This window comes from Loxodonta africana, chromosome X (genome assembly GCF_030014295.1).
Source record: "Loxodonta africana isolate mLoxAfr1 chromosome X, mLoxAfr1.hap2, whole genome shotgun sequence".
NCBI classification, from domain to species: Eukaryota; Metazoa; Chordata; class Mammalia; order Proboscidea; family Elephantidae; genus Loxodonta; species Loxodonta africana.
Window position 1 is genome coordinate 16,953,947 of NC_087369.1, and position 25,940 is coordinate 16,979,886.

At 43.1% G+C, this 25,940-nt stretch overlaps 1 protein-coding gene across 1 annotated transcript in view; it reads right to left on the bottom strand.

Moving 5' to 3' along the window:
* PIR (pirin) overlaps positions 1-20,853 on the bottom strand; it is a 123,337-nt gene extending 102,484 nt beyond the window's left edge. The window contains exons 1-3 of the mRNA XM_064278024.1: positions 20,754-20,853; positions 18,365-18,497; positions 10,078-10,170 (exon numbers count right to left, since the gene is read on the bottom strand). Of these exons, the coding sequence (XP_064134094.1) occupies positions 10,078-10,170; positions 18,365-18,460 (189 nt within the window). The 5' untranslated portion in view covers positions 18,461-18,497; positions 20,754-20,853. The remainder of the gene's footprint in view (positions 1-10,077; positions 10,171-18,364; positions 18,498-20,753) is intronic.
* Between the last annotated feature and the right edge of the window lie 5,087 nt (positions 20,854-25,940).

Genomic DNA, 25,940 nt, shown 5'->3' on the forward strand with positions numbered 1-25,940 from the left:
TGTTACCAATCGTCTGTAGTTGCCCTAAACAGATATCAGGATGGACCAGAAAGAGGTAACTGCATAATTATTCCATTCTTTTCCACTCAGGCCTTTTGAAAACCATCCTCCCCAGAGTCCAAAGTCTTGGCAGACATTTTCCCCTGTGTCTTGTGACCACCAGCTGTGCCTCTTTAGTTAGGAAATGGCTGACTGCAGGAAGAAGTAGGGTAACCTCTCCTGGGTATTCCTTCTGCCTCCATTTTCAGGCAAGTTTTTAACATAAAACCCAGCTATCCAAAACTTGAGTTCCGTTTAAAAACTGATTAGCCATTAACTCAATAAAATAAGACTCTTACTCCCATTTATCTCAAAGAATGATAAAATCTCTGGTTTGGAAGATCTCAAATTTTAATGTGCATATCAATTTTTAAAACGTTGTTGATATATATAACACAATACTTGCCAATTCAACATGTTTCAGATGCACGACTTAGTAATAGCAATTACATTAATCATGTTGTGCAACATTTGCATATCACTTTGAATGTGCATATCAATCGCTCTGGGATGCCATTGAAATGAAGATTCTAATTCAACAGATGTGGGGTGGGCCTGAGATTCCAGGTGATACCTCTGCGGGTTCCTGGACCACATGTGAAGTAATAAGAGTCTTGTGGAAAATGGTCGCTATGAGTCGGGGTGACCCGACGGCACTGGGTTTGGTTTTTGGTTTTTTGTTTGATCATACATCACTATTAGCTTTTTAGAAAAAAAAAGTGAGTGTGTACTCAAGATATATATATTTCTCAATATTTTATATTCAGGTGTTCCAAACAACAACAAAAAAACCCAAACCAATTGCTGTTGATTTGATTCCAACACACAGAACAGACGAGGACTGCCCCACTGCATTTCCAAGGCTGTAATCTATATGGAAGCAGACTGCCACATCTTTCTCCTGTGGAGCAGCTGGTGGGTTCGAATCTCCAACCTTTTAGTTAGCAGCTACCAGGGCTCCTTATTTATGCGTTCAAAACAAAACCAAACCTGCTGCCGTTGAGTCGATTCTGACTCCATAGCGACCCTATAAGACAGGGTAGAACTGCCCCACAGAGTTTCCAAGGAGCGCCTAGTGGATTTGAACTGCCGACCTTTTGGTCAGCAGCCATAGCACTTAACCACTACGCCACCAGGGTTTCCATTCATGTGTTAGTAGAGTGTAATTTCTTTTTTAATTAAAAAAAATAATTGTGAGCTCTAATATCGTCTTCCAACATAGTAATGGCTTATCTCCCACACAACCTATGTTGAAGACTCTGGTCCTGATAACACACCCATTACATGAACATGTAGTGTATGTTTATATTCCTCCAGGCATAAGAAAATCACTTTGATTCAGGGAACGTATTCCATCATTGGGTACCGGTTGTGAGAAAATGATTCCTTCTACTGAGCCAAAATCTACGTTTTTTTTTTTTATCCAAAGGTTTACCTTCGGAGGCAGGCAAAACAAACTTAATCCTGCTTAGCACTGTTCCAATTTCGATCACTAAAAAGGCTTGATTTACTTAATATATAAACAGCTTCTCCATACTAATAAGAACAATACCAGCAACCCAAGGGGGAGGGAAGGGGAAGACCAAGGATATAAATACATAGGGTGAACCAATGTTTCAAAATAAAAAGATAATCAATCTCGCTTAGATAAGAGAAATGCAAATTCAAACTAAAATGAGACATTATTTTTTACTCGTCAAAATGGCAAAGATAAAAAAGTTGGGTAAATAAACAGCACTGGCAATGTTGAAGGAAACCAGGCACCCTCATTAATGTTAACTGGTACAACTGCCATGACAGTTATTTAATGCAGCCATTAAAAATTAGTTTTTTGAAGAATACTGGGAAAATGCTAACAATATGTAATGTTTAAAAAAGACACAAAACATATACAGCATGATAAGTACTGGGAGGAAAGATATCAAAACAGTTACAGTAGCTATTTCTAGATAGTAAGATAGCATAACAAATGATCCTAACTTTATTCTTTATAATAGTTGGCACTTTAATAATTTACAACAAGCCTGTATTATTCAAAACATGCTCTGGGAGGAGATGAAAAGAGCCTACGAGTGAACCTAACTTTAAACTGATGTTCATATTAAGAAAGAGTTGAGTCTCTTGGCTTATCTCCACTCCTGGGGAAAACTGATCATTACAGCTACATTTTTTTTATTACAAAATTTAAATATAACTACATTTTTAATAAAAATTCTTACTCATAAAAGCCATATACTAATATTTCCCAGCTAAAATCCTTCACAAGGAGCCCCGGTGGTGCAACGGTTAAGCCTGGCTGCTAACCAAAAGGTTGGCAGTTCAAACTCACCAGTGGCTCCACGGGAGGAAGACCTGGCCATCTGCTCCTGTAAAGATTACAGCCAAGAAAATCTTATGGGGCAGTCCTACTCTGTCATATGGCATCACTATGAGTCAGAATTGACCCAACGGCACCCAACAACAAACTCCTTCAGAAAGTAATTCAAAGTTTAATACCTTACACTTTATAAAGTAGCCCCCCTAGAAGACACTTTCCATAATGGAAAGAAGAGCAATCAATATGTTTCATTATTCATTTTATTTAATATATTCATCGTCTTCAGCAAGAACCATCTCTTTTTATGATAATGCATCTACAAGCCAAGGAACTCCACGGATCGCTGGCAACCACCAGAGAGGCATGGAACAGATTCTTCCTCAGAGCCTCCAGAAGGAACCACCCCTGATTTCACACTTCTGGCCTCCTGTTCTTTTAGGCTAAGCAGTCTGGGGTACCTTGTTACAGCAGCCCTAGTGTGGAGGGCAAGCTAGCTGAAAGCAAATGTAGAAGTAAACATGTGAAGAAAGGAGATAAGGAAGATGATACAACCTAGAGAAGAAAAACAACCTTATCAACAGAAAACACTGGGACCAACTAAGTCACAAACAAGGACTTATCAACACCAACCAAACAGGCTCAAAGAGCTCCAACGTGTATAAAAGAAAGGACACTAAGACTCAGCTTTGCTTGGAGTCATAACCAGAGCCAACTTGGTCATACGTTGTGGACTGGGAAGCAATGGGCTGCAGCAGCTCGCCTGGGCTTACTCCCAGGTCCTAGAGATGTTGCTAACTTGGTCAGGCATTGTGGACTGGGAAGCAATGGGCTGCAGCACCTCACCCGGGCTTACTGCCAGGTCCTAGAGACGTTGCTAACTCGGTCATAAGTTGCAGACTGGGAAGCAGTGGGCTGCGGCAGCTCGCCCAGGCTTACTCCCAAGTCCTAGAGACGCTGCCTATCTCGATCATACGTTGAGGGTCGAGATTCAGTGAGCTAGGAAGCAGTGGACCTCGGCAGCTCGCCCAGGTTTACTCTTAGTTCACTCCCGACTCAATACACATTGCTTTGGTCATACATTGAGAGCTAAGGGATAATAAGCCCTTGTACTCAAGAGACATGACAGAGATCCATGAGAGATTCTCGGGGATCGAGGCTGATTTGACATCAAGCCATTGACAACGGTGTGGTCAAGAGTTGGCCTAGACCAGAAAACAACAATGCCCAAACACCGCCCTCATTTGCAGTAAGCTTGCTTGCTTGCTTTCCCTCTCTTTTCACCTGGTGAATTGAGATCGCTGGTGTCTGGGGTAGCCAAGAACCTGTGTGCCTGTAATATTGGTAACTAACAAAGACACCGTGGAAAGACACAAATCATTTAGTCGTTGCGACCCCCTCCTAACGACACCTAGGAAACTAACAAAGGGACAAATGAAGGAGAAAGTGTATCCTCTTGGGATTGTCAGGAAAACTTGATGGGGATAGTAATATTTAAGAGACCTTGAAGGATTAGGCAAATTTGATATCTGGAGCCGTGGGACAGAGTGTTGAGAATGTCCGAATACAAGCAGCAGCTCCAGAGCAGGCACAGCAGCAGCCCAATGAACCGTGAAGACGCAGCATCAAAGGACAGAAAGTGAGTGCACAAGTTTTAATTATTTCAAGATGAAAAACATTCGTGGAGATCTGTGAAGGGCCTGCCAACAAACATTCTACAACGAATGAAATTATTTCCAACCACCTTGTAAGCACTACTTCTTCTGACTGTCTCAGACCTGAAGAACAAAATTACATGCTCCAAGTCAATTTTTTTTACTTACTAATTTTCTAAGTTTTTGTGTTAATGTCTAAATATGAATGCAAATTTTATTCTATAAATTTTACTTGTTTTATAAATTGTATTTCTTTTCAATCATTCTAATTTATTTGTTACGGTAAGACCAAATTTAAAAAGTGACATAATTTGATATCCGGGTAAAATGAAATGACCACAACTAAGTGGAGCACAAAAAAAAGCTCAAAGAAGATAAAAAGAAAAGGATTTATGAATTCCTAAAGACAATTCCAAAATTAACTTCCTTTTTAAAACATAATGAATCAGAAGAGACTTCTTCCATTGAACACTCAACTTTAATAGGTGCAAATCATACTAGTATCACTAGTGCTAAAATTACTAATAGCAATATGAAAATAACAGTTTGTTCCAGATTCTGCATCCAGTCCTTGCTGTAGTAAAAAAAATCAGTAATGGTGTAGAGAGTGACACTATTTTAGAATCTGAAACTGTTGCATCGGCAGATGCCATAAATAACAGAAATACAGATCCTGCTTTGTGGAATAATTTTTCTTCTAATGATATAAATTATTGGATCAAAAGAGGGCCAGGTGATTGTCAACATCACAGTGGACCATTTGAAAATTGGTATCAAAAATTTCTGGTGGAGACTGAGTCCAGTACAGCTAGATGGTACCTGGCTACCACTGACTGCTCTGACAGGGATCACAATACAGGGTCCCGGACAGAGCTGAAGGAAAATGTAGAACAAAATTCTAACTCACAAAAAAATAAGCCCAAACTTGCTGATCTGACAGAGACTAGAGAAACCCTGAGAGTATGGCCCCGGATACCCTTTTAGCTCAGTAATGAGGCTACTCCTGAGATTCACCTTTCAGCCAAAGACTGAACAGGCCCATGGAACAAAACAAGACTAAAGGTGCGCACCAGCCCTGGGGCAGGAACTGAAGGCAGGAGGGAACAGGAAAGCAGGTAATAGGGAACCCAGGGTTGAGAAGGGAGAGCGTTGACATGTTGTGGGGTTGTTAACCAATGTCACAGAACAATGTATGTACTGTTTGATGAGAAACTAGTTTGCTCTGTAAACCTTCATCTAAAGTACAATTAAAAAAAGCATTAGAGCAACTGATGAAAAAAAAAAAGAAAATTTCTGGTGATAAGCAAACAAGGTTCTGTAGCCACAATATATTTCTAGAATGCAAAGCTAACAGTCAAAGTTTTAAGAGGGAGTAGCTACTGTATTCTCCATCAGTCGGCTCCATATACTGTTTTGTTTGCAACCTATTCAGTCCTAAATCATTTAATTCTTGATTTGTTACAGATGCATTTAGCAATTGCTGCAACTAAAATAGGATTAATAAACACGAAAACAGTTCAATTCACAGAGACTGTATGTTGTCATATTTAAACTGTAGACAAGGTTTTGGCTTAATTCACTGTCTTAGTTATTCAGTGCTGCTATAACAGAAATACCACAAGTGGATGGCTTTAACAAAGAGAAATTTATTCTCTCACAGTCTAGGAGGCTAGAAGTCTGAATTGAGGGCACCAGCTCCAGGGGAAGGCTTTCACTCTCTGTCGGTTCTGGGGGAAAGTCCTTGTCATCAATCCTCCCCTGACCTAGGCGCTTCTCAGAGCAGGGACCATAGGTCCAAAGGACGCACTCTGCTCCCATCTCTTACTGCTTGGTCGTAATGAGTCCCTCTCCTCTCTACTCCTCTCTTTTATATCACAAAAGAGACTGACTCGAGATACAACCTAATCCTGCAGATTGTGTCCTGCCTCATTAACATAACTACCTCTAATCCTGCATCATTAACATCATAGAGATAGGATTTACAATACATGTGAAAATTACATCAGATCACAAAATGGAGAACAACCACACAATACTGGATGTCATGGCCTAGCCTAGTTGAAACACATTTTGCAGGGATACAATTCAATCCATAACACTCATGAACTAGAAACACAAATTAATGAAGAACATCAGTATTGGAAAGATGTTTTGCAACTCATTGTTGCTGTCACTGCAACAATTGTCGAACGTGGACTATCTTTTTGAGAAAGAAATGATGTATCTGGGTCCCCACAAAATGGAAAATTTGGGGGGTTTACTTGAGCTTGTTGCTCAGTTGATCCATTTTTAGCAGGCCACATCTCAAAATATGTTAACACAGGAAAGGGCAACCCATTGTATATACTGAAAACAACATGTTAAGAATTAATAAGCTTAATAAATGATAAAATTCGATCAACTACTTTTAGTGAAATGAGTATAGCTCGATATTTCAATTTGTCCGTAGATTCCACTACTGATTTTTCTCATACAGATCGGCTACGTATTGTTTTAAGATACGTTATCTCCAATAGATAGAAAACCTGTCAAAAAATTTATTACATTTATCAGCTTAAAAAGTCATACCGGTGAGGAAATTGCAAATCAAGTACTTCACAATTTATGTGAAGTATGCACCGTTGATTTTTCTAAGTGCAGAGGGTAGTCCTATGACAATGCTGCCAATATGTCAGGGCATTATAAAGGCATGCAACAGAAAATTTTAGAATGTAATGAATATGCCATTTTCATACCGTGTGCCCCGCATTCACTTCATCTTGTAGGATGTAGTGCAGCAGAGTGTCGTCCAGAAACAGTTAATTTTTTTCCTACTGTTCGGTTACTCTACAGATTTTTTGCCGCCTCCAGTCACTGATGGGCAGCTCTTAAAACATACTTAGGCAATGGTTGAGTATTAAACTGCCTTTCTAATACACTTTGAGAAGCACATGCTGTAGCAACGAGTGCAATCCTGGAATCGTACACTCAGATTCTAGATGCCGTAGAAAATATCGCTGAAGACCAGACACAAAAAAGGAGAAAGGAGAGTCTAAAAACATTGCCAATGAAATGCAAACATTAGAGTATGTATTTATGTTGCCTATGTGGAATAATATATTACAGCATTTTGATCAGATCAATCAAGCTCTCCAAGATTCAGAAGTAAAATTTAAAGACATGCACAGATCTCTACCAGTCATTAACAGGGTATTTACATCCTTCAAGAGAAGATTTTGAAAATTCTGAAAACGCAACAAGACAAATACTGCCAAATACTGATGATCAAGCACTTCACCGTCACAGAAGCAGCAGAAAAAAGGAAGTAAACGACAGAAGTGCTCAGGAAGTACTGAGTGCCAGATATGAATTTCTCATAACCGCACACTACACCATCATTGACACACTTGACTCTTACATGAAAAGTAGAGCGAAAATGTATGAAGTTCTCTCAAATAGATTTTCCTTCTTAATATGTACATACCAAAAACCAAGCCAAACTCAGTGCTGTCGAGTCAATTCTGACTCATAGCGACCCTATAGGACAGAGTAGAACTGCCCCATAGAGTTTCCAAGGAGCGCCTAGCGGATTCGAACTGCCAACCCTTTGGTTAGCGGCCGTAGCACTTAACCACTACGCCACCAGGGTTTCCAATACGTACACGCCTGATAAAAAAATGCATGAAAGCATCCAAGAAATTAGAGCTGGCTTATCTCAGTGACTTAAAATACAAACCTTTACCGAGAAGTGTGACAATTTCATTCTTACATGAGAACTAAGTTTAGGGATTTAGGAAAGAAATTTTACTCACGTGGGCACGTATGAGTCCATAACAGAAGATAAAATACAATGCGTATTTCCCAATGTTGAAACTGCTTTACGCATATTCCTATTTTTAATGATCACAAACTACACAACAGAACGACCATTTCTGTCCCTAAAGAGACTCAAAAATCCTCAACGTACAATGATGGCTCAAGAAAGACTTGATTCGTTATCCTTATTAGGTACAGAAGTAGATATTATCCGGCAGCTTAATTGTGATGAAAAGCATTGAAGAATTTGTGAGAGCAAAGAATAGGAAAAAATGATAAAATATAGTAATTTGTTGTAATATTTGTTTTCTGATCATCAAATTTTATGACATTTTTTCATTTGTCCATTTATAATTACAGCATTTATTACAAAACAAGCATCAAAATTGCAGTATAAGCTGCTGGAAGTAAAATTAGTGAAAGTCTATTTTTCATTGTGGGAGCTCAACAGAATTTTACATGGATTGCTGAAACAACTAAGTTCACTGACTCATTTTCTTTGTTGTAGAATACGTGGAATATTCTTTTTGTAGAAAATGTGGCATATAGTGAAAATCTTAGTACCCCACATCCACTAAAAATTTTATAATCCAGTTCATCTCATTCCAACAAAATGGCATATGCCACTTTGCTGTTTTAACAGTCTCAATCAAAAAGAAGTTACATCATGGATAGCTAAGACACACACACACGCACATATACATGTATATATATATATAACTCACATATCCCATTCAAATGAGTGAGTGAACAGAGGAGTGGGCACCACAGGTTACCGGTGTTTAGGGTCCTCACACGCCTTAATCCAGCCCTGAATAGAGTAAAAGTGTGCTCCATAGGGTTTTCGGTGGCTGATTTTTTGAAAGTAGATCATGAGGCCTTTCTTCTGAGGTGCCTCTGGGTGGGCTTGAACTACCAACCTTTCAGTTAGCAAATAAGTAGGTTAACTGTTTGCACCACCCAGGACTCCTAGTAAGGGTGTAGGGTAGGTGAAAGGAATGGCTTACATTATTGCTTTAAGGCAAGGCACAGCACCAACGTGTCAGCAGAGAAGTGAACTGGAAGATGAATTGCTAAGTAGAAAACAGGGACTGGTCCAATTACCCTGAGCTGGTCTCCAGAAGTGTCTTGGTTCATTCCACCTTCTCACTGTGAGGTTAACTCTGTATCTGTCCATCCTTCGCCTCCTCAACTAGACTGCAGTCTGGAGGCAAGAGGAACCTTGCCTCTTTGTCCTTTAGCCACCCTCCCTCCGCCTTCTACCTACACTCCCGACACACAAACAAGCACCCCAACATAAGAAAGCTCACCCTACTCCAAAGCTTGCACACCACCAGCCTTCAGTAAATACTTGCTTGTTCACTAATTGGTTTTACAAGTATAAGAAACCTTTAATAAGGCCTGGTCTGTTTCCTAGGAACATAGGTTGTTCTCACAGGCAGACAGCTAAACTTTCTAAACAGGAAGTAACTTTCCCAGGACACATGCACTGGTGGAGAATGGGACTCTTTTCAGGGGCCACAATATTATATTACATATTTTTATTTCCTTCTCTAACTAAAACTGAAAATAAATGTTCAGCAGAATCTCTACATTTTAAAATTAAATTTATAAATTTGTGTTTGTCTTTAAAATCCTCACTTTAAGTTGTATTTCAGTCTCTTGGTTCTCAAATTCCATAGAGCTGAGTTTAAATACTCACAGTATTCTTGGATTCTCTTTTTGGGCTTGTAATATTGTACTACCTGAAGTTTAAATTTTCTAAATATTCTTGCCCAAAAATGAAAGTTTTCTACATAAAATTATTTTAATCACATCCTAAACAGTTTCTTCTACCCACAATAGGTGATTTTCATTATGTTCATATTTTAAGAAGCCAATTCTTGCACTTTATTAACTGTTCAAATAGGTGTTTCTCCCGCGGCACTTCATTTAAGGGGGTCCCTAGCTGACACAATTGCTCATGCACTTGACTACTAACTGAAAGGTTGGTGGTTCAAACCCACCCAGAGGTGCCTCAGGGACGTGCTTCAGGGACATGCCTTGAAGAAATCGGCACAACAGCAACTGGTTTGGCTTTTCTGTTTGTTTATATACTTCTTTTAAAATAGATATTAAAATTCTATAGTAGCCAGTCTATAGCCAGCAAATTATAAATTAATTTTAGCCTATCATTCACTGCTTCTAAAATTGTATTTTCTATTAAAAGTGATTATTAAAGAACGGAGGTGATTTTTAAAATAGACACTTTTGCAATCAAATTATTTTACTTACTGTTTCAAAGCCTCGATGTGGATGATCAGGAAATCCACCTGGTCTACCGCCATTAAATTCATCAAACAGTAAAAACGGGTCCAGGTTTTTTAACTGAAATAAAAATAAAATTCAGCAGATTAGATATACCTTTTATGCCACATTTGTGGTTGTTGTTATTGGTGTATGCTGTTGAGTCAATTTCAACTCAGAGTGACCCCATGTGACAGAGCAGAACTGCCCCAGAGGGTTTTCTTGACTGTATCTTTACGAAAGCAGATCACAAAGTCTTTCACCACTATGTGGGTTCGAACTGCCAACCTTTCGGTTAGCAGCCAAGCGCTTAATCATTGTGCCACCAGGGCTCACTACTGGGGGCTATATTCACCAACACATCTAGGAAACCTCACTGAAAACTACATAGTCAATGAGCACCTTTTGCAATCTCTTTTAGGAAAGAACTCCTTACCCATACATACACACACACACACACACACACAGATCCACTAATTAAGTCAGAAAGTTGACATTTTATAACAAGCGCAGGTGTGGGCAAACATTTCATCCATCACCTGAGATCTAAACAGCCAAACACAAACAAGATGCGGTCTGTATCCTAAACAGATTCCTAATTTCATGGAGAACAGACTAGAACATCAATTACTGCAATGTCATGATAAATGTTCTGGAGAAAGACAACTAAACATATATGAAAGCGGGGTAGGTTCAGGGAAGGCTCTAACAGAGAAGTATCCTTTAAGCTGGGTCTTGTATTACATGCAAGAGTTAATCAAGAAGAAGAGTGAGAAGGGAGGGAAGGATATTCCAGGTAGAAGAGCAAAGAACCAGCTTGGCATATTTGAAGAACTGCAAAGACGCTACTCTATTGGGGCAAAAGATACAACTGTGATGAGGGATGGGCCAAAGACAGATGTCAAGTCATGAAGGAGTTGGGTTTTGTCCTGAAGGTGATGGATTTTAATCAGAGGTTGAGATGATCAGATTTAGAAAGATCACTCTAGCACGCATGTGGAAGATGGGCTACAAAAGAAAGAGACAGGAAACAGAGAGTCTATTTAGAAGGCAATATAGTCCGGGCAAGGACAAAGGGCAGGACTAAGGAAATGGCAATAGTGATAGAGAACGACAGACGCAAAAAGAAGAGCATTAGATGAGTCCTAAGTTTCTACCTATGGTGCCTGAGTGGACGTAGGGCCATTCAGCAAGACAAGGAATATAACAGAAGCTGTTGTTGTTAAGGAGCCCTGGTGCTGTAGGGGTTGAATGCTTGGCTGCTAACCAAGTCGGTGGCTGGAACTCACCAGCTGCTCCGTGGGAGAAAGAAGTGGCAGTTTGCTTCAGTAAAGATTACAACCTTGGAAACCCTATGTGGCAGTTCTACTCTGTCCTACAGGGTCACTATGAGTCGGAATTGCTTTGATGGCACACAACAACAACAAACCCACTGCCATTGAGTCAATTCAGCTATGAGATTGATACAATAGCCACAACAATGGGCTCAAAAATAGCAAAGATCACGAAGACGACTCAGGACTGGGCAACATTTCATTCTGTTGTATCTAAGGTCACCATGAGTTGGAGCCGACAACAACAAAACAACAAGAGGTGAGATAAGGAAATATTTAGTGCTTGGTATCAAAGAGTTTCATATGAGTAAATATATCCTGCCATCAAATAAACCGTGAAAAGTAAGAGGTCCCCTCTTTCACTCCTACCATCATCACCATCCACCACCCACAAGACAGTAGTTATTTATTGTTTGGGAAGTACTATTTGTCATATAGCAATCACAGATTTGATCCTTCTGGTCACCAATCAATGGCATATGGACACACATTCAGTCGGTACCTGGAAAAGACTGCAGAAGCAGCCAGGGGGCCAGTTGAGGCAAGAGTTGGAGGGGTGAGCTGTTTCTCTGGCTAGCGGATGGGGAAGATGTGTAAGAGATACTCTTCCTCCAACAAGCGACATATCTTGCATTAGACTATTGTACTAACATGTTACTTGCAGGGTGCTAGAAGGTTCCCATTATTCTCTAAGAATTCAGCAAACATTCAACAACATGTTAAATATTAACAATGGAGCCCTCGCGGCACAGTGGTTAACAGCTCAGCTGGTAGCCAAAAGATCCGCAGTTCGAATCTACCAGCCACTCCTTGGAAACCCTATGGGGCAGTTCTACACCGTCCTATAGGGTCGCTATGAGTTGGAATCGATTCCATGGCAACAGGTTTGGTTTTGGTTTACCTGAAGACATGATCTGATTTCTGTGAGAATTCTAACTTTCTAAAATGTTTTGACTAAGCCTCATAATTGTGGAGCCGTCAAGCCCACCTAGACTGCTTATTTTTGGGTTTATAAAAGAGAAACACACACCCTTACATGTGGAAGCCTTTGGTTTTGGAGGCTGTTTTCTGTTACACACAGTTGAACCTGACGCTAACTGATATAAGGGCAATAATACCTACAGCAGAAGCCTAGAGTCAAATGAAACCTCCCCCTTCCCAATACCCCAGCCTACATCAACACAAGGCAGACTACCTCCCGGGCTTTCTCAGCCTCTAGCCTGGGGCCAACAGTGAGAAGCTAGAAGGAAACTGCCAGCACTCAGCCCTGACTGAGATCCAGATATAGCCTTGAGTGATCGTGAGCTACGACTCTAGGCTCCTTTGCCTTGATTCAGCACATAAAGACCTGGAAAATGGACAGCGCCATCTACACAGGTTGTATCAGTCAGGACCAAGATTAGTCAATGCTGTTGCTGTTGTTATGTGCCCTTCAGTTGGTTCCAACTCATAGCAACCCTACAGGACAGAGCAGAACTGCCCACAGGGTTTCCAAGGAGCAGCTGGTAGACTTGAGCTGCCAATCTTTTGGTTAGCAGCTGAGCTCTTAATTGCTATGCCATCCAGGCTCCTTCAATGATATTAAGGAATTCTTTTAATTTTTAGGTGTGATAATGAGATCGTGGTTATATTTTTTTTAAGTTCTAATCTTTTAGGCAGACAAACTAAAATATTTATAAATGGAATAATTTGATGACTGGGGTTCACTTCAAAAAGACTGTGACAGGGAAGGAAGGGGAATCACTTTCTAGATAGCAGACACTTGTTATTTTTGGCGATGGGAAAGGCAATACCGAATGCGGGTGAATGAAGTCTGCGTAACTCGACCAAGGTAAATGATGACACTAGAAAGTATGCAGAATAAGGGACTTCGTAGTAAATGCTATACCATATACAATTTTGCAACAACAGCAATAACACCAAAAAATATGTGTGTGGTTACACAGGTAGATAAGTATGCAGGTATGTGTTTAGGAAGGTGGATATGAGATACACATGTGCACGTATAGGTGTGTCTTTAAAACCAAACCTGTTGCCGTTGAGTCGATTCAAACTCATAGCGACCCTATAGTATCTTCAGGCATGTGTATATACATGTTTGTGTATGCTGCATATATATTCATATATACAATAAAGTACATAGGGGGAACAGATATAACCGAACATCTCGAAAGACAGGTTTACTGGGTTTGAAGGTTTAGGACCATAGTCTCATGGGAAACTCAGTCAATCAGCACAACACAGTTTCTAAAAGTTTATGTTCTGCATTCCAGTTTGGTGAGTGGCATCTGGGGTCTTAAAAGCTTGCGAGCAGCCACCTAAGATACAACTATTGGTCTCTACTTGCCTGGAGCAAAAGAGAAAGAAGGAAACCAAAGACTCAAAACAGAAACTACTCATCAGGGCCAAGAGCCCACATAAACTGCGTCCTCATATATCCTGGGACCAGAAGAACTAGATGGTGCCCAGCTACCACTACTGGCCATTCTGACCAGGGACACAATAGATGCTTCCAGATAAAATGGAAGAAAAATGTAAAATGAAACTAAAATTCCTAAAAAAGGCCAGACTTACTGGACTGGTAGAGACTAGAGGAACCCTGAGACTGTCGCCCTGAGATGTGCTTTAAATTCGGAACTGAAACCACTCCCAGAGGTCACCTTTCAGCTAAATAATAGATTGGATCATAAAATAAACAATATCACTAGTGAGTACTAAGCTCTTTAAAAAAAAAATCATCTGTATGAGACCAAACCGTCAACATTTACCATAAAGCAAACATGAGAAGGCAAGGAGAGGCAGGGAAGCTAGATTAATGGAAATGAAACAACCAGAATGGAAATAAAGAGAACACTAACACATGGTGAAATATGTAACAAATGTCACTGAACAATATGTATCCCCCAAAAAAACCAAACCCATGGCTGACGAGTTGATTCCGACTCACAGCAATCCTATAGAACAGAGTACAAATGCCCCATAGGGTTTCCAAGGTGGATTCGAACTGCCGACCTTCTGGTTAACGGATGATCTCTTGATCACTATGCCACCAGGGCTCCAACCACTGCGTTAGTAGCACTTTAAAATTTTTATACACTTTTTAACAAAAACAGAAATTTAAAACACCAGGGGAAAAAAAGACTTTGAGGGGAGAAATGGGTGGGAGTAAATAGAGATGAATCAAGACTGCCCATGAATTGATCATTGTGGATGCTGGGTGATGGTACATGGAGATTCATTCTTATTCTCTCTATGTTTTATGTTTGGAATACTCCATAATACAAACAGCAAAAACAAGAACTGTCCAAGGAAAATTACTTCCTACCCAGGGGTGTCTGGTGGAAGGGAGAGTGGAGCACAGTGGCAAAACCAGATGAGCATTGGGTTTCCCTCTTGCTGGGAGCAGAGATGGACCACATTCAGCACCAGGCTATGGAGCCATTCCAACTCCAGCCTGGCTGGCCCTGCCCACGTGTCACTATAACAGAGGGTGTGAGCCAGCCCTTCTGTTAGTAGCGGTGGTTGCCCTCCACCAGGTTATGACTCACAGCGGCCCCATGTGTGCAGAGAGTAAAACTGCTCCTGTGGGTTTTCAAGGCTGTGACCTTTCAGAAGACGCACATCGCCAGGCCTGTCTTCGAAGCCACCTCTGGATGGGGTCGAACCACCAACTTTTCAGCCAATAGTAGGGCATTTAACCATCTGTGCCACCCAGGGACTCCGTGAGCCAACCCTATTCCATCTCTTCTCATGGTTCATAACAGAAAGGCTGAGTGACAGCACTGTGATTTCCTCTTCTACCTCCACATTTACAATTATAGGGACACACCACTTCGGCCACTAATATTGAACATTGTAAATTTTCTGCTAGAATAGCTTTGGGGTCCAAAGTTTATGAGACATATCAGACACATCAGAGACGTAAGCCTTGGTGCAGAGATTCTGAAAAGTAAATTCCTTGAAGTTAGAGAGACTCTTTCATTCTCTGTTGATGGAGAAGTGAGGGGGTCTACCTTTTTGGCAAGTTCACAGCGTGCACAGTCCTAAAAATAATAGTAACAACATAAATGGTCAAAAATGGGGCCATGAATAAGTGAAAAATGATATGGCCATACAATGTAATATTGCATAGCTATTAAAATGCGGTTTATGAAGAATTTATAACAACATGAGAAGTGCTTATCCTAGCATGTTAAATTTAAAAAAAAATCAGACCAGTTGAGACTAGAGGACTCCCTGAAACCTTGAGCTGAAACTATCCTGAGGTCACCTTTTAGCGAAATAACAGACTGGCACACAAAATAAAGGATATCACCCGTGAGGACGAGGCTCCCTTAAAAAACCATCTGTATGAGACCAAAAGGTCAACAATTACTCTAAAGCAAAAGATGAGAAAATAAGGAGGCAGGGAAACTCAAGTACTAGAAATGGAACAACCAGAATACAACTAAAGAGAATGCTGACACATCGTAAAAGACGCATGTCACTGAACGACTTGTGTAGAAATTGTCAAATGGGAACCTACTTTGCTGTGTAAACTTTCACCAAAAGCACAACAAAATGTTACTTTAAAAAATCAGGACACAAAATGGTTTATTCTACATAATCCTCATAATATAAAATATACAATTACATGGCGACAAAAGGAAACACCCACTGCCTTAATAGGATGATGGGATTGAGAATAATTCTCATCAGTTTCTTCTTTCCTTAGGATAGAGGCATACCTGGGACATAGAAGACCCTCTGATTAGTAGAATACGGGGGTCTTTACAGCACAGGTCTTCAGCCAGGACTCTTAACCGGAACCATGGACAGAATTGGGGGTGGGGGGCGGTGGATGTAAACATGGATGGAAAAACATATCTTCATTTTCACTAACCTCTAACTGAAATTTTCACAAACCATTTTCTTCAATTATGAATGTAGTCAACAAACCACATTAAATGACCAGTACCTGTGACTTGGAGCCCTGGTGGTGCAATGGATAAGAGCTCGGTTGCTAACCAAAAGGTCGGTGGTCCGAATCCACCAGCCGATTCTTGTAAACCTCATGGGGCAGTTCTACGCTGTCCTATAGGGTCGCTATGAGTCACGACTGACTCGATGGCAATGGGTTACCTGCGACTTTGTCACCAACAGAAATCAAAAATATTTTCATATCACATTACAGTTGTTGCAGGCATGCTGAAGGATCGTCATTCACATTCCTCATAGCTTTAAGTTATCACAACAGACACCACACCTTGATTTTTAATGTAAGATCACCAGATGGAGATTTTTAAAAAATATTTTGTTAACGATATTACCCAGTTTTCCTTGGTAGTCCCCTGTAATTCATTTTCTGCGTTTAAAAATATTATTTTGAGCCAGAATAGATAGGTTTCACCAGATGACCAAAGGAGTTCACAAGACAAAAAAAAAAAAAAATCAAGAACCCCTCAGCAGATGTGTTCCGGACAGATGGAGGAATTAAAGTATTAGCTACCCTCAAAACGCGACAACGGATTTACTGGCTGGTGGCTTTAGGGTGTCAGCAATTATTCTGTCAGTGATGTGGCCTGGTAGAACATGACACCACGTCCACCTGGCTCTCCCCAGTGTCCACCGTGCATTGAGCTATTAGAATAATCCTGTTTGTGCATATCCTTTGGAAAGTAATGTTTGACGGACCTCAAAAGACATTCCTGGGTAAATAGGACGCTAATGTGGGAAGCGAAATGGGAGGGGCACACACGGGAGAGGCCTGATGGGGCTGCTATAGAGTTGGGTTGACATAGTCCTCTCCCTGCCTTGACATCCCAATCAGCATTAGATCCATCCACACAGTAGGGCGGTACTTCCAGGAAAGTCAGGAGATTTTTAAAACCCAATGAACACTTTCAAAAGATTTTTCTATAAAAAAAAGAGGGGGAAATAGCCCTTATGGAACAGGTGGTATAAAGCTGAGGTCTAGAAACCAAGTAGTATGAGAATACAAGAACAGGGAGTGAGAAGAGGAACAAGTCAGCCTCATGTTTCCAATTGGAATTCATTTCCCTAATATATTTTTTCCTTTATTCAAAGGCTCTTTTCAGAATCTAGGATGGCACAGGACTCTCTATTCCTGGGGCTATGACCACCACTAGAGGTTCCTGGGTGGTGCAATCAGCTCAACTACTAACCAATGGTTGGCGGTTCAAACCCACCCATCGGCAACGCGGAAGAAAGGCCTGTTGATCTGCTCCCGTAAAGATTACAGCCAAGAAAACCCTATGGGGCAGTTCTATTCTGTAACGTGGTGTCGCCATGAGTCGGATATCCTTTTGTCCACAGGGATTTTCTTTCCCACAATCCCAAGGCCCCCCTATTATTCAAATGAAAAAGTTCTCTAATGTTGAAAGATGTCTACCTAACCTACAATCGCCTCCTCTCAGAGCCAGTCTCCCATCTACCTTCCACCCTCTAGAGGTCCACAGAGTTGGGTTCCAGCAGCCTCTCCATAATTCCAAATCCCTGACCACGGTGGATTGGCCAGGGATGGAGACCTGACAGGAGCCAAGCCAATTAGAGTCTCTCTCCTGGGAATCTGGAATTGGGTCCCAGAGTTACTCCCTGGTGCTTTGAGATGTGGGCATGCAAACTTGGGGGCAGGCACGTTTGCTGAAGCAGAGAGCAGGTCTGCCCTGGGGAAAGCAGGGGTGTGCAAAGAGACATGGGGATACTTTCTCCATGAAGCTCTGCTGCACCTCTGCCCAGGACATCTGTATTCACGCTCCAGAAATCCCGTCTGAGGCTGAGGCTGGTCTGCGTGGGGTCCCAGTCACTAAGTTTCGAGGTGGCCCCTATGCCGCCCCACAGGGCAGCTCATAACTGTCTAGGTCCTCTCTTCCCAAGTCACCCTCAGCATTCCAAAGTCTCTTCTGCCAAGAAAGCATGAAACAGCCCCCCAACCAGCATACCTCGGGTCTGCCAATGCTTCTGCGGACCCGCGCTCCAACCCCTTCCGACTGCTGCCGGCTGAGCACCGAGAGGGTAACCTTCCTGGAGGACCCCATGTCCAAGGCTCTGAAAAGACGGTGTTCTGCTGCTTAACTGTAGAGGACGGAGAGGGGAAGGGGGAGCATCAAAAAGAAGACATCAGAAAGGGGGAAACATCCAAGAAATAAAAAACAGAGGGTATTAAAATCAGACTGTGCCAAAAATCGTAACACCTACAATTCCTTGAGTGCTTCCTATGTACAGAACCTGGGCTCAGTGATTTAGAACAAGAATAACGATGGCAAACATGTATGAGTACTTCTAAGGCGCCAAGCATTGCAGGATTATTTCTAATTGTTATCTCATGTAATTTTACAGCCTTCTTGCACAAGTGTTAGCGGTAACAGCTCTGGTGGGCACTTACCAAGGACCTCAACAAGCACTTTCTCTGCCTTATCTCATTGAAATCTCTTGACAGCCATTCCCCATCCCTCCACTGGTTGGGGCTACCAGTGAGGCTGAGAGATGGCAGTTTTGTGTGACAAAGGGAAAACAGAAAAAGCAAGAGGCTCGTGGCTCTCACCAACCAAAACCCAAACCCTTTGCTGTCAGGTCAATTCCCACTCATAGCAACCCTACAGGACAGAGTGGAACAGCCCCACAGGGTTTCCAAGGCTGTAAGCTTTACAGTTCGTGAGTTCAAATCACCGACCTTTTAGTTAGCAGCCGAGCGCTTAACCACTTCACTACCAGGACTCCTTGGCTCTCACCAGGATATGCCAAAAATCTGGGCATTGAAAAGAAGTTCTGAGAGTCACTGAATTCAAAGACCCATTTATCCCTGAAGTTCAAGGCCAATTTTTCTGGCATAGACTCTTTGAACTTCCTCATGAAGACCTCTAGAACACAGGCAACTCAAGGGGGAGCTACCCTTGACAATGCATCTGTTTATTACTCAAGAGTGTTTCCAATTTTGGGGTCTTATCAATTCAACAGCAATGGCTTAAGTTCTACCCAGTGGAATATCACAAAGCAAGTATAATCCCTTTTCCACTTCAAGTGTTTGTGGATAGTACACTCAATCCCTGGGTGGTATAAACAGTTAATGTGCTCGGCTGCTAACCAAAAAGTTCGAGTCCACCCAAAGATGCCTCAGAAGAAAGGCCTGGCCATGTACTTCTGAAAAAATCAGCCATTGAAAACCCTATGGAATGCAGTTCTACTCTGACACACATGGGGCTGCCATTGAGTCAAAATCAACTCAAAGGCAACTGGAAAACCTCCAATCCCCTGAATCTCTTCAGCTGAAATCTAGCCAATTCTTTCAAAGATTACTACCGAAACCAAGAGAGGTGCTTTTAGCAAGAAGCACAGACTCTGGAGCCAGGCAAGCCTGGGTTTGCATGCCAGCTTCACCACATACCAGTTGTGTGACCTAAGGCACTCCGTGCCTCTGTTTTCCCATCTGTAAAATGGGGATGACAAGACTGCCTGCCTCAAAAACGTGAATGTTAGGTGCTGTTAGGCGGGCTCTACTCCGCACTACCCTCCAACTGGTAGAGGCCTATCCTAAAATGTGCCCTCCTGGGAGTAGGCAACATGATGGCAGCGAAGATTAAATGCTTGGCTGCTAACCGAAAGGCTGGTGGTTCAAACGCACCCAGCGGCTCTGGGAGAAAAACCTGGTGATCTGCTCCAGAAAAGATTACAATTTCGAAGACGCTATGGGACTGTTAGGAAACCCTGGGGGCACGGTGGTTAAGTGCTACGGCTGCTAACCAAAGAGCTGGCAGTTCGAATCCGCCAGGCGCTCCTTGGAAACTCTATGGGGCAGTTCTACTCTGTCCTATAGGGTCGCTGTGAGTCGGAATCGACTCGACGGCACTGGGTTTGGTTTGGTTTTGGTTATGGGACTGTTCTACTCTGTCACATAGGATCGCTGTGAGTTGAGATCAACTCCACAGCACCCAATAACAACAACACAAGCATGTATTGGGGATGGACTGTGGACATAAAAATGAGCTTAATACTCAACGCGGGACAGAACTGTCACCACCTTCATACAAGCATCTAGAAAGCCTTCTACTCCCACCTGGACTATTTCTGAGTCCTTCCAGACTCCTACAATTAGTGCGTACGCACGTAGACAACTGATGAGGTACTTAACCGATCTCAGTGCTTTGCAAAAGGAAACGCCGTCCCCCCACCTTCCCCCAAAATTTCAAAGCACTCTTATTCAAGCATCTCCTGCCATCTCCCTAGGAGTCTACAGCGGGCTGGAAAAGGCGGGGAGCCTGCAAACTGGTCACCAGCACTTCCCAGCCCAGGCCAGCGGGTGCGGGGGCCCGCCTTGGGGACGCGGGTACTCACGGCGGTCGGACGGCTTGCGGGGTGGGGGTGTGGGGCTGCAGGCGGGGCGCGGGAAGCCGGGAGCGCGGACGCCGAGCGGGGAGGCAGGGCTGGAAGCCTGGGCACCGCCCCAGCGTGACTCAGCGCTTCTCGGGGGCGGGCGTTGGAGGGGAGGCGGGAGGCTCCAGCTTGGGGGCCCTGGGCCGGGGCGACACTCCTTTACTGACAATGCGCGGGTCCTCTCGCCCCGCCCTCCGCCTCTCCCGCTCGGCCTCGGTGTCCTCCCGCGAGTGCCCCCTCCAGGCTTTGGAAAAGTGCGCGGGAAGGAGAGGGGGAAGGCAGGCCAGGAGAGAAGCCCCTGGGAAACTTGTCTCCAACTCGCGTCTACTTGTTACCCTATGGGCCCTGGTGGCGCAACGGTTAAGCACTCGGCTGTGAACCGGGAAGGTTGGTGGTTCAAACCCATGGGCAGCTCTTCGGGAGAAAGACCTGGCGGTCTGCTCCTGTAAAGATTACAGCCTAGGAAACTCTATGGGGCAGTTCTACTCCGTCATATAGGGTCGCTATGAGTCGGAAGGGACTTGACGGCACCTAAGAACAACAACTTGTCGCCCAATCTGCGGAGCTTGGGTCTGTTACCCCATTAGGGTCTGTGCCGTGGAGCAGTCGAGCCTATGAAATGTACTCCAAGTCAGAAAGAGTGACAAAGTTTATTCAGAAGATGTATACATCACCGGGGATCCAGCAGCAGCACAGGCTGTCTCTATGGAGTCCCAAAGAGCAGTTTTACGTTAGAGCTTATATAGAATCTCACAAGAGTTACAAGTGTCTTTGTAGTTACTTGGCCAGAGGTATGGTCAAGAGGAGTTATTCATTACAGGACAGTGACAAAAGATACCTGCCAGACATCTCTTTTATTAGGCTAAAGATACACATATCAGATACCCGGGCTCTAATTTTCCTGGGGGGGTTGTTAAGTCACAGGTGGTCTGACAGAACAAAACAAACTTAGTTGCATCAGATTAAAACAAAGTCATTAGGTCAAAACAAAGTCTTAAAAAAACAAAAACAAAGTCTTTAACAGAGGTCTGTGAAGGAGGAGGCAGGCAGAGGAAGGAGAAAAACTTAAAGGTTCATCATGGTGTTAGTTATGTCAAGCTCTCAGTCGCCCGTTTTGAAAAAGGAGAGAATATGCTGGGGAGTATTAGGGTCACAGCTACACAAGATGAAATCCTGCCTCCGCCACTTGATACCTTCGTGATCTTGGGCAGGTGGCTCAGCCTCTCTGACCTCCGGTTGTTTTCTGTAAAAGGAAGATTGTTGTTGTTAGGTGTTATCGAGTCAGTTCCGACTCATAGCGACCCCATGTACCACAGAACGAAACACTGCCCGGTCCTGTGCCATCCTCACAATTGCTGTTATGCTTGAGCCCATTGTTGCAGCCACTGTGTCAATCCACCTCGTTCAGGGTCTTCCCCTTTTCCGCTGACCCTGTACTCTGCCAAGCATGATGTCCTTCTCTGGGGACTGATCTCTCCTAACAACATGTCCAAAGTATGTAAGACGCGGTCTCACCATCAGTGCTTCTAAGGAGCATTCTGGTTGTACTTCTTCCATGACAGATTTGTTCGTTCTTTTGGCAGTCCGTGGTATATTCAGAATTCTTTGCCAATACCACAATTCAAAGGCATCAATTCTTTGGTCTTCCTTTTTCATTTACCAGCTTCCACATGCATATGAGGCAATTGGAGACACCATGGCTTGAATGAGGCACACCTTAGTCTTAGAAGTGACATCTTTGCTTTTCAACACTTAAGAGGTCCTTTGCAGCAGATTTGCCCAATGCAATGCGTCAAAAGGAAGATGGTGATGGATAATAGCACTCACCGCATAGGGTTACAATGAGAATTAAATGAGCTGAGAACTATAAAGGGCTTAGGGCAGAGCCTAACAAGTCCTAAGCAGAATACAATTGTTTGTCACATAAATAAATTGCTTGCTGTGTTGCAGTGTGCCACTTAAAAGGTGTAGGGGGTGTGGGCATGGGACAAGACATTTTCGTCCCTGCCTAAAGAGAAGGCACAAGTCCTTGGGTGGTGCACATGGTTTAGCACTGGACTACTACCTGAAAGTTGGTGGTTCAAGTCTGCCCACAGGTACCTTGGAAGAAAGGCCTGGCGATCTATTTCTGAAAAATTAGTCATCGAAAACCTTATGGAACACAATTCTCTGACACACGTGGGGTCACCAGGAGTCGGAATCGACTCCAGGGCAACTGATTTTGAAGAGAATGCAAGCTCTAGTGGGGAGATAGTTGGTTAAGAGCTTAAATGTTGTTCCGAGGACATTGGGCAGATGTTGGAGAGTTTTCAGCAGATGTAGAAACCAGTGAGAAGCTCTAGTTCCTCACCAGGATTATGACCCCTGGGTACAAGCAGGGCTGCGTCTGTTTCCGTTCTCTAAATAGAAGGCTCATTGGTTGGTTTTGAGAAATGAAAGAAAGTGGTGCCTCTAAAGCAGGGGTCAACAACCTTTGTAAAGTAAATCTTTTCAACTTTGCGGGCCTGTATAGTCTCTGTCGCGACTGCTCTGGTCCGGTCGGCCTTTGTAGCAATAGACAACACATAAATAAATGGGCGGGACCCTGTTCCAATAAAACTTTTATTGTGGATACTAAAATTTCCATCTCATATAATTTTCCTTGTCATTAAGAGTTATTCTTCTTTTGATCTCCCGCGCTCCCCCCCCCACCCCCCACCATTTAAAAACGGAAAGCCATTCTTAGCTCACAGGCTGTACAAAAACCGGTAGTGGGCCAGATTCAGCTTCACGTCATTGTTTGCAGACGCCTGCTCCAAAAGGACAGGCTAGTAGAAGGCACCCTGGTGGTGCAATGGTTAAACGCTTGGCTCCTAACCAAAAGGTCAGCGGTTCGAATCCGCCAGCTGCTCCACAAGAGAAAGATGTGACAGTCTGCTTCTGTAAAGATCACAGCCTTGGAAACCCTATGGGGTAGTTCTTCTCTGTCCTGTAGGGTCGCTATGAGTCGGAAGTTCCTTGGGTTGGTGGGGCTGAGACCCAGCCTCCCCACCCTACTTAGGGGACTCAAGGCTAAGTGAGCTAATGCACATTAACGTTATCCAAAACCAAACCTGTTGCCATCGGGTCGATTCATAGCAACCCTATAGGACAGAGTAGAACTGTGCCCATAGGGTTTCCAAGGAGCGCCTGGTGGATTCGAACTGTCGACCTTTTGGTTAGCAGCCGAACTCAACCACTATGTCATCAGGGTTTCCATGAACATTGTAAGTGCCATGAGGTAACAAAGTAGTGTTGCACATGTTGAGGAAAAGTTACTAAAACCAAAGTCTACTCCCAACTCAGAAAACCTCTCCACGAGAATAAAAGAGAAAGAAAAGTCTTACTCTTGAATACACGTTAAACCAGAATGTGATGCATCACAGTCAATCCGCTAAAGAGATTGCAGAGTCAAAAAGGAATTTGACCCTTTATAAAGCTGAATGGATACAGACCATTACCTTCCTGTTTCCAGGATAAAATTGCTAATTTTCTAATATCTTCACGGCAGGATCCCTCAAGTTATGCTAATCTCTTTGCAGGAAACTGGGAAAGAGGGGTGATGTCCCTTAATGGTTACCTTTCCAAAGAGATGGCTTCCCCTGAAGACACATCCTTGATTTACCTACTTTTCAAAGAGACAGGGAAAAAAATTACAAGTTGTCTAAAGTGAATTCTGAAAGAACAGTGGAGGGAGGAAGACTTTTCCCTTATTTTCCATTGGGAGAATGAAAACCCGTTATTTTCTGTTTGTATTTGTCTTTTCACATATGGTTATTATTATTGCTTCTGCAACTGTCCCCAAGTAAATAGAAGCGGGAGCTCTCTGTCAAACACTCTGCCATCTTCAGTAACTGCTTCTGCATTCCTGAGCAGAAAGTTCACCATTCCGCCAGCTGCCTGAGCTGAAACCCCAGCTCTCCCCCTCTCTCTTCCCCCTTTGAAATCCTAATAATGGTCCCTGGGTGGCACAAGTGGTTTGCGCTCAACTACTAACTGAAGAGTTGGTGGTCTGAACACCCCCAGTGGTGCTGAGGAAGAAAACCCTGACCATCTGCTTCCATAAAGTTCGTGTTGCTGTTGTTAGTTACTGGCGAGTCGATTTGGACTCATTGGCGACCTCCTGTGTGCAGAGTAGAACTGTGCTCCATAGAGTTTTCAAGGCTGTGAACTTTCAGAAGCAGATCACCAGGCCTGTCTTCTCAACTTTTGAGCTAGTAGTTGAGCACTTAACCGTTGCACCACCCACGGACTCCTTCCTTAAAGTTTACAGACAAGCAAATCCAATGAGCAGTTCTACTTTGTCACACATGGGGTCGCCATTAGTTGGAATTGACTCAATGGCAAGGAGTTTGGGTTCTTATGGGTTTATGATCCCTAATTTCTCCTAAATACACTCGGTCGTTCCCATTATGACTGCCACCATCCATCTTCTCCTATGGTCACCCGTTCTTCCCGGTTTCAAGCTTGCCACTGGCCAACCCCTTCTCTGAATGACAGGCAAAGGATAATAACTGCCTAAATCCTTCAGTGGTTTCACATTGCCCTCAGGATAAAGTCCCGTGATGTCCTTGTCCCTGCCTCACCCAAAACACACTGACACTTGCTCATGGACACACACATACACAACCCCCCTTTCCACTCTGCTGAGCTTTCTTTTTCTGTTCTTTGTTGTACTTTAGATGAAGGTTTACAGAACAAACTATCTTCTCATTAAGCAGTTACTACACATATTGTTTTATGACATTAGTTAACAGCCCCACAACATGTCAACACTCTCCCCTTCTTGATCTTGGGTTCCCCATTACCAGCTTTCCTGTCCCCTCCTGCCTTCTAGTTCTCGCCCCTGGGCTGGGGTTCCCCTTTAGTCTCGTTTTGTTTTATGGGCCTCTCTAATCTTTGGCTGAAGGGTGAACCTCAGGAGTGACTTCATTACTGAGCTGAAAGGGTGTCCAGGGGCCATGCTCTCAGGGTTTCTCCTGAATCTGTCAGGCCAGTAAGTCCGGTCTTTCTTTTTAAGTTAGAATTTTGTTCTACATTTCTCTCCAGCTCTGCCTGGGACCCTCTATTGTCTGCTGAGCTTCTTTTGAGCTCTGCAGTGTGCATGCTCCCTCTTGTTGGCTTGCTGAG